This window comes from Symphalangus syndactylus, chromosome 17 (assembly GCF_028878055.3).
Source record: "Symphalangus syndactylus isolate Jambi chromosome 17, NHGRI_mSymSyn1-v2.1_pri, whole genome shotgun sequence".
Taxonomy (NCBI): Eukaryota; Metazoa; Chordata; class Mammalia; order Primates; family Hylobatidae; genus Symphalangus; species Symphalangus syndactylus.
The window spans coordinates 41,903,741-41,917,933 of record NC_072439.2 but is presented as its reverse complement, the minus strand read 5'-3'; the positions used below and the strand labels follow the sequence as shown (position 1 = coordinate 41,917,933).

The window sequence follows — 14,193 nt, the reverse complement described above, 5'->3', positions numbered from 1 at the left end:
ACATCGTTAAGAGAATCTCAGGTCTTCAGGGTTAAGAGTTTTCCTTTGACCCTTCTCCGACTTGCATTCTACAAACAGCACATTGGAAAGATTTTTTAGAAACTAAATATCAGTCTCATTTAATAATGGAGAATATAGTAGTGATTAAATATGACTTCCTAAAATATGAACTCATCTCAAGAGGTACAGGCTTACATTAATAAAGACCAGTTACACAATTGTACTTCCAGTGTAGAAATAGCCCCGGACTGTCTACTGTCTGCTTCTAAAGTGGCTTCTAGAAGTGTCATTATATGGAGGGTCATCGTCCAGAATTCTAAATTTAATCTATAATTTCATTTGCTTCCTTGAAAGAAGCTTTTTTATCTCTTTGAAGTAAGGTGAGTTATGGTCATTCAGAGTTGCTTTGATTATTGAAAGTACTGCTTGGCGCCTTCAAATACAATAAAGGCAGATGCACATGAACATATTTCTATGTAAGGATTAGTTAGTAGATTTTCATATTTTAATGAAATGAGTAGTCTTAAATATTTCTTTTGATAATGTATCCTTTCATTTAAGGTATATTATGCTTTTGAGATAAAAGTTGGTCAGCTTTTAGAAAACTGAGAATATGTTTTAAGTAGCTTTTTTATCTTAATAATATGTATTTTTTAAAAAAGAAAAAGGTGCTAGCAAGGAAAATTTTCATTGAAAATTATAGAATGTCACATACTAATAATGATGAGGCTATGCCTATAAGGTTATACTGTGTGTGTATATAGGGTTATTCCTATATATAAGGAATGAGCAAACCCTCAAAGGGGATATACAATTTTGGAGTGAATTTTACAGGCCAAACTGGATAATATTGGTGCCTTATGATACTTTTTCTTCTCAGTTATAATGCCTTTCACAAATTATATGTATATATTTCCCAATACTCCCACTTATATTTGAGCTTTATAGGAACAGACAATGCAAGCTTTCAGGGATTAAAATAAGAAGCGAATCTCCAAGAAAATACTGAAATTATTTTTCACATTGAGAGAATACTGCAGTTAAGATATTTCCCTTTGCTCTTTCGTAGAACAAAAAGCAGAATAGGACACACTTCACGTTACATTCATTTGTCTATTAAGGATTTTAGTTCATAACTATATGCTTCTTGCTTTTCTAAACTTTTCAAGCCTGAATCACATAATGTATTCTGTTTGATGGTTTAGCAATTACTGTATATATTTTATTTTAGGAACATGTTTGGGCCCTTGAAAGAAAAACTACTCAAAACAAGCATCTGTATTGCATTGCCAGGTTCAGCATGAACCTCTTGAATATGATCCTCATGTCTCCCTTGCAGGCTGTACCTTAGTTTCCGACCACACTAGCTCAACTAGGGTGCTCAGATGCAGGGAAAAGAATTTTCAGGGATATTTCAATACAAGGCTCAGCAAAGGATCCAGTAAATAATCCAACATAAGCATTATGTTCTCAGCCTACCGGAAATACTGTCATCTATTGATTTTTTTCTACAGCCATGGAAACACTTAGATGACAAATTTTGATGTTTTGGAAGCATTATGAGGTTAAAAGGCATAAGAAACAAACCACAGATAGAGATTGTGTTTTTAAAAACTAAAATTATTTTTTAAATACATTCCTTTTTTTTACTAGATAGATTCTTCTTAAAAGGAGCACAAAGTTATAGATGACCTCTCAAGCTAATTGAAGCTTTAACACTTCATATCACTATTTTGATCTCCTTTTAATGCAAATACATTTATTTCCTACCAGATAATGTGATTATCATAAATCTATTACAGACATAAGTACATTTCTTAAATGTGATCAAAAAGATGAAGATAGAAATAATGTATGAATATTTACGTCATATTTACTAATGTAAATGAGAGGAAAAAGCTACTGTTTTTTCATTCTCACTTTCACCATTAATATAATTAGTCAGTTATATAATCTCAAATGGGATTACTTCACCTATCACTATGTGGAGAGTGTCCACTATAATATTGCTATTCTATTTTATTTCTGGAAATTGAAAGTAAAATTATGATTTGTGCTTCAGAGATATTTGTATTCATTTTACATACTTTTTGAGACAAACTCCACTTCCCATTCTATGTCACCTCAATCTGTTAGTTAGTAAACACAATTTTACGTAAGCATGTTATAAGAAGAGTCCTAGGAAAAATCTATTAGAAAAAGGTGATGGCATCAAAATTTCAAAAGACCAAAATGGAAATTTTTACAACATTTACAGTATTACAGTGATTATTGGGTGGGGAGTGGTGTAAGCACTCTTGAAACCCTCTAAATGAGATAATATTTAAATTGTCACAAAGCATCCTTCTTCCACATATTACAGCTTCCTATCTCTACTGCCAACCATTTCCTGCAGATGAGAGAAGATGGGCTTAGCCTTTAAATACTCTGGTGCCCCAATATTTTAGGGTCATGGGTAATAGGTAACATTGCAGTACTTTTCCATAACTAAATATACAAAGTAAGGAGTTGGTCTCAAAAACTTGCAGAAATACAGTTATTAGAATAAAGACTATAGTCAGGTTAGCATGAAAGTTAAGTGAACTAAATTCTCCTTGCTTGGCTTTACCTGCCCAAGTGGAACCTGTCACATCTCTCTAGAGGAACTACTTCCTTGTCCTGTGACCCACCTCTGAAGCATCTAGACTGTTTTACACACCTGGCTGGGCATCTTCTGATACCTACCTCACGTCTTACTACATCCTAATATATAGCATGACTGGGCTGGTGGGCCTACTTCCAGAACTCAGCCTGTTTCAGTCTAACTCTAGTCTATTTTGACTAATGGGGCTATGTGGGACCATAGATCAAAATAGTGACAGGTCACTGACTGCTGTAAAATGTCAATCATATTTACAGATAGAAATATGTACTGAAAATAATTCTTAGTGACTGATGTGAGTCTAGTTGAAAAAATATATAGGAAGTCTTGGTACAAGTACTGTAAAGATACATGAAATGTTCTATCTACCCTCCCTAAAGCTAAGCAATGAAGATAGTTTTTTTTTAATATTAGCTTTGGATACTATACAGTCATATCGTGACTCTAAATGTGCAAAGTATAAATTATATATTATTTCATATCCCAATTCTTACAAAATATATATTATACTGCTATTTTCTTTCTTAAGATAATTTTTCTCAATGAATTACAAAGGAATTAAAGATACTTATTTTCATTTTAGATTAGCCCGGGTGTAAGTTGGTCCTACAATAGCTGCAGGTTTTTTTTTCTTTCTGAAAGTAAAGTAAATGCAGACCACAAGTGGAAAAAAGCATCTAAAATATTTGCTGTCAAATGATTTAGTTATTAATTAAATATCTAAACATTACAGATTGATTATGTGCAACTTATTCATATTTGCTCTCTTATCTCAATAGAATACAATATTGCTTTCACAAAATCTAAAAAAAATTAAGAAAAATATTCTTAAAGACATGAAGAGTGAAGTTGGTTTTGATGATTTTGTTATAATCTTTATGTACTTTGTTTTTCAAATTTAAAATGTTTTTGTTTTAATACATATATTTGAACACTAGCTACTAATGTTGCTGTAAAATAATCATTAAAAACTATTATATATGCTGGATGACATATTGGATATCACTTTTTCATTTGTGAGAAAAATCTCAATTTCAATTCACCTGAGTAATTCAGCAGACATTGTTGGTTGACTAATCAGCTCCTCTTCTGCCCTTTACCTTCAATGACAAAGCTCAGCTTAGTTCAAAGATCAACCCATCCCTCATATGACTCAGAAGGTTGACAGGGAGTGATGCCACTACTCTTGCTAATGATGGGCTTGGTGGTGAATGTGTGACCCAACTCTGGACAGGTAGTGCAAGGTTTCTGGGAAAGGTCTCCTTGTTTTTAAAGACAGATAGATGCAAGAAAAAAATAAGCATGCTCTATTTGCCTATAAGACATTGTTACGTCTGTGTGTGATACCTGGAACTGCAGAACTGCAGCACTGCTGCCGGCAGGTTAAGTAGGAAGCCTGAGAGCTGACCATTGGACTTACAATGTGTGACATTAGAGACATGAATGAGGCAGTTTTGGTTGATTGGTCTTGGGAAACACTGATTGCAGCAGATTAAAAGGAGAATATGGGTCAAGGAATTGGAAAAAGCGGCCATAGGCTATTTTTAAAAAATACTTAGTGAGTAAGTCTCACGAGATCTGATGGGTTTATCAGGGGTTTCCGCTTTTGCTTCTTCCCCATTTTTCTCTTGCTGCTGCCATGTAAGAAGTGCCTTCTACAGCCGGGCACGGTGGCTCATGCCTGTAATCCTAGCTCTTTGGGAGGCCAAGGTAGGCGGATCACAAGGTCAGGAGATTGAGACCATCCTGGCTAATACGGTGAAACCCCGTCTATACTGAAAATACAAAAAATTAGCTGAGCGTCGTGGCGGGCGCCTGTAGTCCCAGCTACTCGGAGAGGCTGAGGCAGGAGAATGGCGTGAACCCGGGAGGCGGAGCCTGCAGTGAGCCGAGATCGCGCCACTGCACTCCAGCCTGGGCGACAGAGCGAGACTCCGTCTCAAAAAAAAAAAAAAAAAAAAAGTGCCTTTCGCTTCCTTCCATATTTCTGAGGCCTCCCCAGCCATGTGGAACCGTATGTCCAATTAAACTTCTTTTTCTTCCCAGTCTGGGGTATGTCTTTATCAGCAGCATGAAAACTGACTAATAACAATGGGTAACCTTGATTTGGCATGCAAGTTCTAACATTGGTTGTTCAGTGACTCTTCATGATTTTTCATTCTCCTACCATTATGCAGTGGCTTTTATAAGTTACTAGTGTTGCTACACTCATTAAGCACCTACTTGCCAGTCATTATTCTAGAAGTTATCAGTGCAATTCATTTTTTAGTCCTCACAACAATTCTGTGATTTTTACATATTGGAAAGTTGAGATTCATAGAAGTTATATAATTTACACAAGATAATAAGATTATCTGGTGAGTACTGAGCTGAAAATGCAAATTCAGGCTGGTCTTACTCTAGACTCTGTATTTTTTCCAGTATACCGTGCTGACTTTATTTCTGTAATATCTGTTTGGTAGTTGAAGTAGGCTCTAAACTGGAAGGATTATTAAACAATAAATTTTGCAGTATCTGTGGACTTTTAATTGAACTGAATCTTAAGATTTCAAGTTCACTAACTTTAGTTATCTCCCTTGCAACAAAGAAAGAGGCTTTCAAAAATAAGTTCAATGCTTACAAATTTTAAAATATTGCTTCCAAATTTAGTGGCATAGCATTGTTACAAAGCATGCAGGAAAAAACGCCAGCCACATTGAATATTTTCCATTTGCTACAATCCTCTGATAAGATATTTGTTTATGATATATCCACTCATTCAACAAACAGTTTGCTTATAATCTCAGAAAGACCACCTTATAAAATTTCATAGTGATCTAACATTAACCATTTGCCTTAAAGTTTAGAGAGTTAATAGCTTAAAGCAGAGATAAAATATGATTCAATAGAGAAAAGATGTTTACAAGGTTTACTCTTTGGTCAACTTACCTCCATGACCATATCTTCTATACCATGTAAACTCTAAAAATGAAAGAAAAAACAATTTTGATCCTGAAGCAATTATTTGAATTGTGGTTTCAAACATTACTTAAATAGCTGAGATGCTAGACAATGGAATGAGAGTAGTGGCCCTTTACTACCCTACTATAAAGGTTGAAATATCTTCACATCTGTGCAGATATTTATTTCTTATCTTTACATTGATAGTTGCAGCACCAAAGTTTGCAGTCTATAGAATTCGTATGAATTTTCAGAACTAATAAGACAGTTTTTGTTTTTATTTTATTCACAAAAATAAGACTTCACAATGACTTTACCAATTTTTTTCTTTATTATATTTACATTATATATGTAAATATATTATGCATGCAATTACATATATGTATGTGGGTGTGTGTGCATAATTACCCTGGTTATGAAATATATATTTATCAATGTCATTAAAATCCTTAAGTACTAATGAAATGATCTTTTCTGAGTTTTGGAGTGAGCATAATAAAAATTATTCCCCAAAATAAAATAATATTTTTTATGTTCTTAATAATGATGCCCGTCAGATTAATCATTAAAGTGATCGGTGGGGATTTATATACAAAAGGATGAGGGCCATTTATGTCTTGAACAAAACAGTCACTCAACAAGTATCTACTGGGTTAGGACATTAACATGAAAGTATTAGAAAAATTGATTGTTAGAATTCAATTTTTCTAATACTTTCATAATAATGACCTAGCTCAATACTAGTTGGGTAATTATATCAATTTTTCAGATAAAGATATGATGTGCCTCTCATTGTAGGAAATAGGTCCAAATGCTTCACACTTGCCTTTGAAAGACAGAAATATAGTATTTCTTTGTCCTAAAATGAATTCACTCTCAAAACTGTTTTATTAGTCTTATGTCCCTACACACACTGTAGATTACTTTAATCATTTTTAAAATTATATTGATCAAATTGGTAAAAGAGTTGTAAGATTCAGTAGTGTGTTGCATCTACTTATAACTCTTAAGAAGTGATTATTAATTTTCAGAAATTTTGTGAATCAGTTGTTAAACATGGCCAGTATTAAAAATTGTATTAATTTACAAATGAATAAATTATATTAAGAACAAAGGGAACAAATGCTTAAAACCCATTGCTTTCTCTCTTTTATTTACTATATTTTATATTCTCTTTGCCATTGTGGTTACTTATATCAGGGTGGTGAAAATACTACAGACGGGTGAGCTGTTGCACATCTTTCCACATTAAATGGTCAAGTTGAAAGTGGCCATGGTAGGAGAATTTATGTCCCCGTAATAGACAAATGCTACACTCCAGGGATCTCCCCAGAGATCTAGATTTTAAACATTCACCAGCACACTATTACCCAAGACTGACAATGATTTGGGAAATCTTAATTGAAATTATAAAGGAAATAGGGTCACCCTTAATACATATTTATCTACTTATCTGACCCAGATGTCAAGAGAAAATAAGAATTTTTACTTCATACAACACATTTAATAAAATAAACACAAATATCAATTATGTTGACATAATATATGTAGAATATACAAAGGATATTTCTTACCTGCTAGACAGGTAGTAATAGATATTATCACAAGATGACTGACCAGCAACCACATTTTCATCTTGTATTCAGTAGAAGTTCGGCTCAATTTTCCAAAAAAGAATTTAGCTTTATGGCAGTTGGATAATTTTAAACACCTGCATCAAGAAAGAAAACAAGAAGAAGGAAAGAAATGGAAGGAGAGGGGAAGGAAGGGGAGAGGAGGAGAGGAGAAGAAAGAAAGGGAAGGAAATGGGAAATGTTCATCATTTGAGGAGAACATTATTAACCTATGTGATTTTATGCTTTTTGTTTGTAGAATAAGTTTTCATTTATTTAAATATATTTGTAAACACCGTGTAATGCCAAGGGTAGAGTCAGTATCAGAAGGCTTCAGCTGCCATCCTAGTATTGACACAATGCAATCACGAGCGTCACTCAATCATGCGTTTAGGTTTCTTTTCCTCTGTAAACATTGAGTATAATAATTTTTTTCTACAAATAGCACAGTTGTAAACATTTTGATATCATTCACTTTAATTGAAGGTTACATTTAACGGAAGGCCTGGTTCAAAGATTCAATTGAAGTTACATTTGTATAAGAGCTTGTAAACTCACAAGACATTACACAAGGGTGATGATGTTAGCATTTTCTGTTAGTGGCTTAAGGAAAATTTTTGCCAGACTTGCTAATTTTAAATGTTAAAATATATTAATTAATGAAATATTGATTCCTCCTCATCCCTTTTACTTCTTTCACTTATTCAACCACAAAGCAAATAAGTGTTCCTTGCATGTCAACAGGGGGCAATCAAGGTTTTGTGGGGCCAAAATTGTCCATTCGGAGAGCCTTCTTTCAGGACAAGAAGAAAATAAAATTACTAATATAAACGAAACTACAAAACCATGTAGCAGTCTAATTAAAATATCTGGCTTTTAAAAATTTTGCAATAATGTATGACCATGTGATTACACTGCTAAGGTTTCACCCAGGACCCTGGAATAGCCTTATGCAGGTAAGGGCCCTGCAACTTAAGTTTCATCATCTCTGTGGTAAAATCCACCACTGTGACTAAGCATGTAGCTACAAAGACTCAAAAAAGAAAGACACAGTTTGCTTGCTCTTAAGAAGTTCATAGAAAAAGAGTACAAAGATATGTGAACAAGCCAGTGCAATGACATAGTTGTGTGGACCTGTATGCTATTAAACATGAAAAAGTGTTAATCATTTTCACTGAAACCATGGTAAACACAGCACGGTGGGAATGGGCCTTCCTGCGGTAGGCAGGGCATTATACAGGAGTGTTGCATTCTTAGATTTGAGTCATTTGGTGACTTCCTGCCTCAATCACTGCTTACTGGATCACCTTAAGAATGATATGGCCTAGGGCATTAGAGCACTCATCAATAATGACACAATAGGAGTTTCATCTTGAAAAGACATTAAATCATTGTTTTAAAGAATATATAATAGCATAACTGAAATCTCATGACATAGAATTGAATGAAAACATAAATTAAGATAGAGCATGGGCTGGGCACAGTGGCTCACACCTGTAATCCCAGCCCTTTGGGAGGCTGAAGCAGGTAGATCACCTGAGGTCAGGAGTTCGAGACCAGCCTGACCAACATGGTGAAACCCCCATCTCTACTAAAAATACAAAATTAGCCTGGCTTAGTGGCGCATGCCTGTATCCCAGCTACTCGGGAGGCTGAGGCAGGAGAATCACTTGAACCCGGTAGGCGGAGGTTGCAGTGAGCCGAGATCGTCACACCACGGCACTCCAGCTTGGGCAACAAGAGCAAAACTCCATCTCAAAAATAAATAAATAAATAAATAAATAAATAAATAAATAAATAAAATAAAAAGATAGACCATGAAAAACAATTCTAAAAGGAAAACACATGTTGTAGTGTTAACATATAAATATAGTTGAACATATTTAAAACAGCAACATTAAAATCCTACTGATTGCTTGCATCATACTGTTATGTCAAAGAAAAATATTGGAGTCTATTTATTTTTAATGGATTTTGAGAACACATATACTCCCTGATTTGCAAGAATCCTAGCATTTGGCAGAGGCTGGACAAGATTTTTACCTGGACCATGGTAATATACAGGCCAGGATAAACATATTTTTCCTTTTTAATATATATGTCTGAAATTTTAAATTTTTATTAATTTATTTTCCTAGGCAGAATTGGGCAGAGAGGAAAATAAATAGTTTAATAGAGGTGAAGAATGAAAAACAATTTTTTTTTTCTTTTGAGATGGAGCAATCTCGGCTCACTGCAAGCTCCACCTCCCAGGTTCATGCCATTCTCCTGCCTCAGCCTCCCGAGTAGCTGGGACTACAGGCACCCCCCACCACGCCTGGCTAATTTTTTGTATTTTTAGTGTAGAGACGGGGTTTCACTGTGTTAGGATGGTCTCGATCTCCTGACCTCGTGATCCGCCTGCCTCGGCCTCCCAAAGTGCTGGGATTACAGGCGTGAGCCACCGCACCCGACCAACAATTCTTTTAGAGGACAGGAAAATCAAGTACATGATCTGTGGAAAGATTTTTAGCTTTTTATTTTGATTGTGCATGACATCGTTACCTACATATAGACCTAAGTGAAAATTTTTGAAATGTGTTCACACTGGTTATGCCTATCTAAACTTTGTCACAAAAATGTGAATTTGATCATTTTTTGTCCTGATAGTTTCTAATTTTTCTCATTGAGTTACACATACAAAATAAGGCAAGTTCTTTTAATGAAGAGAAAGTTAGAAAAAGCAAACACATAAAAATGCCAAAGCTTTAATGCCAATCAAGCAATTGACTTTGTAAAGACGAACTTAGATGACATATTATTATTTTTATTTTTAATTTTATTATTATTACACAAATCCTAATTTGTGTAATCCTAACTGTACTCCAGCCTGGGTGACAGAGTGAAATCCAAATTTGTGTAATAATAAACTTATAATTTGAGAATTCTAAACGTTTCCCAGAGATATTCACATTTAAGAGCAAGAGATGCTACTGCAGTGTTGGTACTGAGGAGCAAGAAAGCAGCACTGACCAGAGAGAAAAAGAAACAGATAAATAAAGGTGAAGAATTAAGAGCAATTTCTTTGAAAGTTTGCTTATTTTTCATTATAGAGTACATCAGTGATATTTTGGTCTATTTACCCACGAACTGTATAGATAATCTGGAAAAGAAGTGGAATAGGCCTAAAAAAAGATTAGTTGTGTCCACATAGAGCAAGAGATCTCAGTAAATTGAAAATAAAATACAGACAACTTTTCTAGGGCTAGAATGTAATTTAACAGTTCCTTCTCAATAATGACCACAGTATATGGGAACATGCGCCAAAATGCATAAATGTGTACAGGGGAAGTTAGCCAGATCTTGCCGAATTTTGCCTCAACCATTCTTTAGCTTGCAACTTTGGACAAGTTACTCAACCTCTGAGCCTAATTGCCTTCACCTTTTAATATAGAAAGAGTATCAAATTCATAGCACTATTGCAAGGTTTGCATAAAGTTGTGCATGCAAAATGTTGACTGAAAGTATTCAGTAACCATTTATTATTCCATTAGGCCATAAACCAACCAGGGCAGGGGATACATATCTTGTTCATTGTTGTGGCACTAATGCCTGACACACATAAGTCACTCGATATGGAGTTACTGAATAAATGGTGAAATGAATGGACCATGTACATAACTATAATCCAATCCAAAATGAACTTTAATTTCCTAAAATAAGAATAGGTGCTGGGTCCAGTGGCTCACACCTGTAATCCCAACAATTTGGGAGGCCGAGGCGGGTGGATCACCAGAGGTCAGGAGTTTGAGATCAGCCTGGCCAACATAATGGAACCCCATCTCTAGTAAAAATACAAAAAAATTAGCTGAGCGTGGTGGCACGCACCTGTAATCCCAGCTACTTGGGAGGCTGAGGCAGGAGAATTGCTTGAACCCAGGAGCCGGAGGTTGCAGTGAGTGGAGATCGTGCCACTGTACTCCAGCCTGGGTGACAGAGTGAAACTCTGAGAAAGGAAGAAAGAAAAAAAAGAAAGAATGAAAGAGAGAGGGAGGGAGGAAGGAGGGAAGGAGGGAGGGAGGGAGGGAGGGAGGGAAGGAAGGAAGGAAGGAAGGAAGGAAGGAAGGAAGGAAAGGAAAGGAAAGGAAAGGAAGGAAGGAAGGAAGGAAGGAAGGAAGGAAGGAAGGAAGGAAGGAAGGAAGGAAGGAAAGGAAGGAAGGAAGGAAGGAAGGAAAAAAAGAAGGAGAAGGAAAAAGAGAAGAGGGCCGGGCGGGGTGGCTCACGCCTGTAATCCAGCACTTTGGGAGGCCGAGGCGGGCGGATCACGAGGTCAGGAGATGGAGACCATCCTGGAAAACACGGTGAAACCTCATCTCCACTAAAAATACAAAAAATTAGCTGGGCATGGTAGCAGTTGCCTGTAGTCCCAGCTACTCGGGAGGCTGAGGCAGGAGAATGGCGCGAACCCGGGAGGCGGAGCTTGCAGTGAGCCGAGATTGCGCCACTGCAATCCAGCCTGGGAGACAGAGCGAGACTCCATCTCAAAAAGAAGAGAAGAGATGAGAAAGAAAGAAGGAAAGAAAATGTCTCTTGCTGGGGCTTTGATCCTTGTTAGGGAGTCCTGTAGTTTATAAATATACTCCAGAAAAGGATATTTAAAGTATCAATATTTAAAAGCATTTTGAAATATGTGGTTTATTGGGCGTTACTGGAAGTCTCTGTTTTCCAGTTCTGAATATGTACACTCTAATCAGAATGAAAAGTTCTTTTCATTATTTTGAGACTCTCTGTGTTATTCCATGCTATCTTTTCCTTCACTTCGAAATGTTTTGTCTTTCAGTAGGACAGTGAGACATCCCCCAGCAGCATGTAATTTATTTTATGATACGGATTTCTTGCCATTCAGGTATAAAAGTATCTTTCATATGTTGTTCACACATTTGTTTTTCTGCTGGTGATCTGTTCTATTGTGTTACCAGTTATCCCATCATTTGTGACTCCTCTGATCACGTCCTTCAGCAGCACAGTAGAGAAGGCAGCAAGCTGAGCCCGTTCCTGCTAATGTGGAAGAAACTGCCCTTATTACTTTTCTCTTGAGGCCACACCACTTAATAATTCCCAGCTAGCCCCCTGACCTCCATGGACCTGAAAGTGTTACAAAAAATGAAGTGACAGAGGCAAAAAAAACTCTGACAAACATGTGTCAGTCACAAGAGCAGACTTGTTTCTTCGCAACAACTGAAATAACAGAAGGACCAGAAGCAGGAACTGGGTGTGCATTCCTGTTCTGAGGCCATGCTGTGCTGACCAGCTCCCTGAACGTGTCAGCCTTCAGAGCCCTGTGACCTCTTGTACACCAGCCAGGCCGTATGCCAGGTACTGCTGCTGCTGCATCTCACAACCTCACACAGCTCTGTGGGTCTCCATGACTGATGGATCCCTGACATGGACTGGCACTCTGTTAATTTCCAGGAGAATTCACCTTCTGTTCTCCAGCATCCTTTACTAAATCTCTTACACATATTTTAAAACAACAACACTTCTCAGTACAGTAAGGCAAGGCAGTATGAAACATCTTTGTCTTTCTTTCTCCTTCTCTCTTCCTCTACTTGTCATTCTTCTGCCCTCTTCCTCTTTCCTTTAGACAACACTAGGGTTTTCTCATTTGAGAAATCTGTCCTATATCTAGATATGCATTTTTCTGCTGGACAGACCTCCGTCTAGCTCTTGTCATGTTTTATTCTGGTGCCGTATAGTCCAAATAAATTATTATAAAATGCTTCAACAATACAGTAGCAACTATTATTTACAAAGAATTTAGTACTGCTATGTAATGAAAGTGTGTTCCATCACGACAAATGAAACTAGTTTTTCATTGCACTGATGATTAGACAATCATTTACATTGACAGATAACATCGCAGGAATATTGAAGAAATATTCATATATATCAGCAAATGATCATATCACTTTTACAAAAAAAAATTTTGGCACATCAGGCACAAAAATAAATGTGCCTTTATCCATAAATTGTACCTCTATTTCAACCTCATGAAAGTTCATTTTTAAAAAAATATTTAACCTAAAATTTGATGTTGAACAACATTCACTACAAAGTTCTATTTCCAAGAGATTATCAGAAGCTTATTCAAGTTAAACACATATTATTCAAGGCAAAAAGACACCAATATCTCCTACTCTACAATTCAAAACTGAGGGACAATTTCCTCTCAGACTCGATCTGAAATTCTGCCTCTGCTGCTCAAGTGCCTTAATCTTCTGAGGTGTCAGTCTTTAAAATGAAGATCCAAGTTCCTACTAAGAGTATTATTGTGAGGTTTAGGTAATGCATGTATATGGATATGTGTGTGTGGATGTAAAGCTTTGCAACATCTGTACATAAAAGTGAAATGCGTGAAATTAATACATGAAATTTTCTGGAAATAAAACTAGTTTTGAATTTTAAAATTGCTACCCCTTTAAAAGGGGATACTATACAATTAAATGCAAAGTCAACTAAGCACTTTCATATAAATATTATCTCTCTCCAGTTAATTTTTGGATTACTAAATACAACTTAAATATAGGTGATGAAACTCCCTTTAACTGACTAATGGTATGTTTTAGATTAGCCTCACGCTGATTTCTTTACACTCTATAAACAAAAGTCTAACCATATTCTACAAAGTCATTAACGATGTTTAAACAGCTTGTTGCGGTGGTCAAATACATTTCATAAAAATTTCTGAAGACCATATTGTTCTAAGCCAAGGAATACAGTACACACGCAAGGAGAATACCCCCTTTTCTGCAAATGATTACGAACTATCCTTCCATTGTCAGAATAAAATATGTTATTCAATGAGCAGGTAGAGCTGCATTGGTCTTCAGATGGCAACAGCCTTAGCCCCTCAAACAGCCTGTCACTTGAATGTGTGTGCCGTATATATGAAAGAGGAGCAACACAACATATTCTAAAACATCTCATGATATGTAACATCCCCAGAGTGTCAAACATTCC

The 14,193-nt window shown here is 36.0% G+C and overlaps 1 protein-coding gene across 6 annotated transcripts in view; it reads right to left on the bottom strand.

The window, feature by feature from the left end:
- CNTN1 (contactin 1) overlaps positions 1–14,193 on the bottom strand; it is a 391,570-nt gene that overhangs the window by 161,472 nt on the left and 215,905 nt on the right. For all 6 annotated transcript variants that reach the window (XM_063620146.1, XM_063620145.1, XM_055250616.2 and 3 more), the window contains 2 exons: positions 7,156–7,292; positions 5,570–5,602 (listed from right to left, as the gene is read on the bottom strand). In XM_063620146.1, coding sequence (XP_063476216.1) covers positions 5,570–5,602; positions 7,156–7,216 — 94 coding nt within the window. In that variant the 5' untranslated portion in view covers positions 7,217–7,292. The remainder of the gene's footprint in view (positions 1–5,569; positions 5,603–7,155; positions 7,293–14,193) is intronic.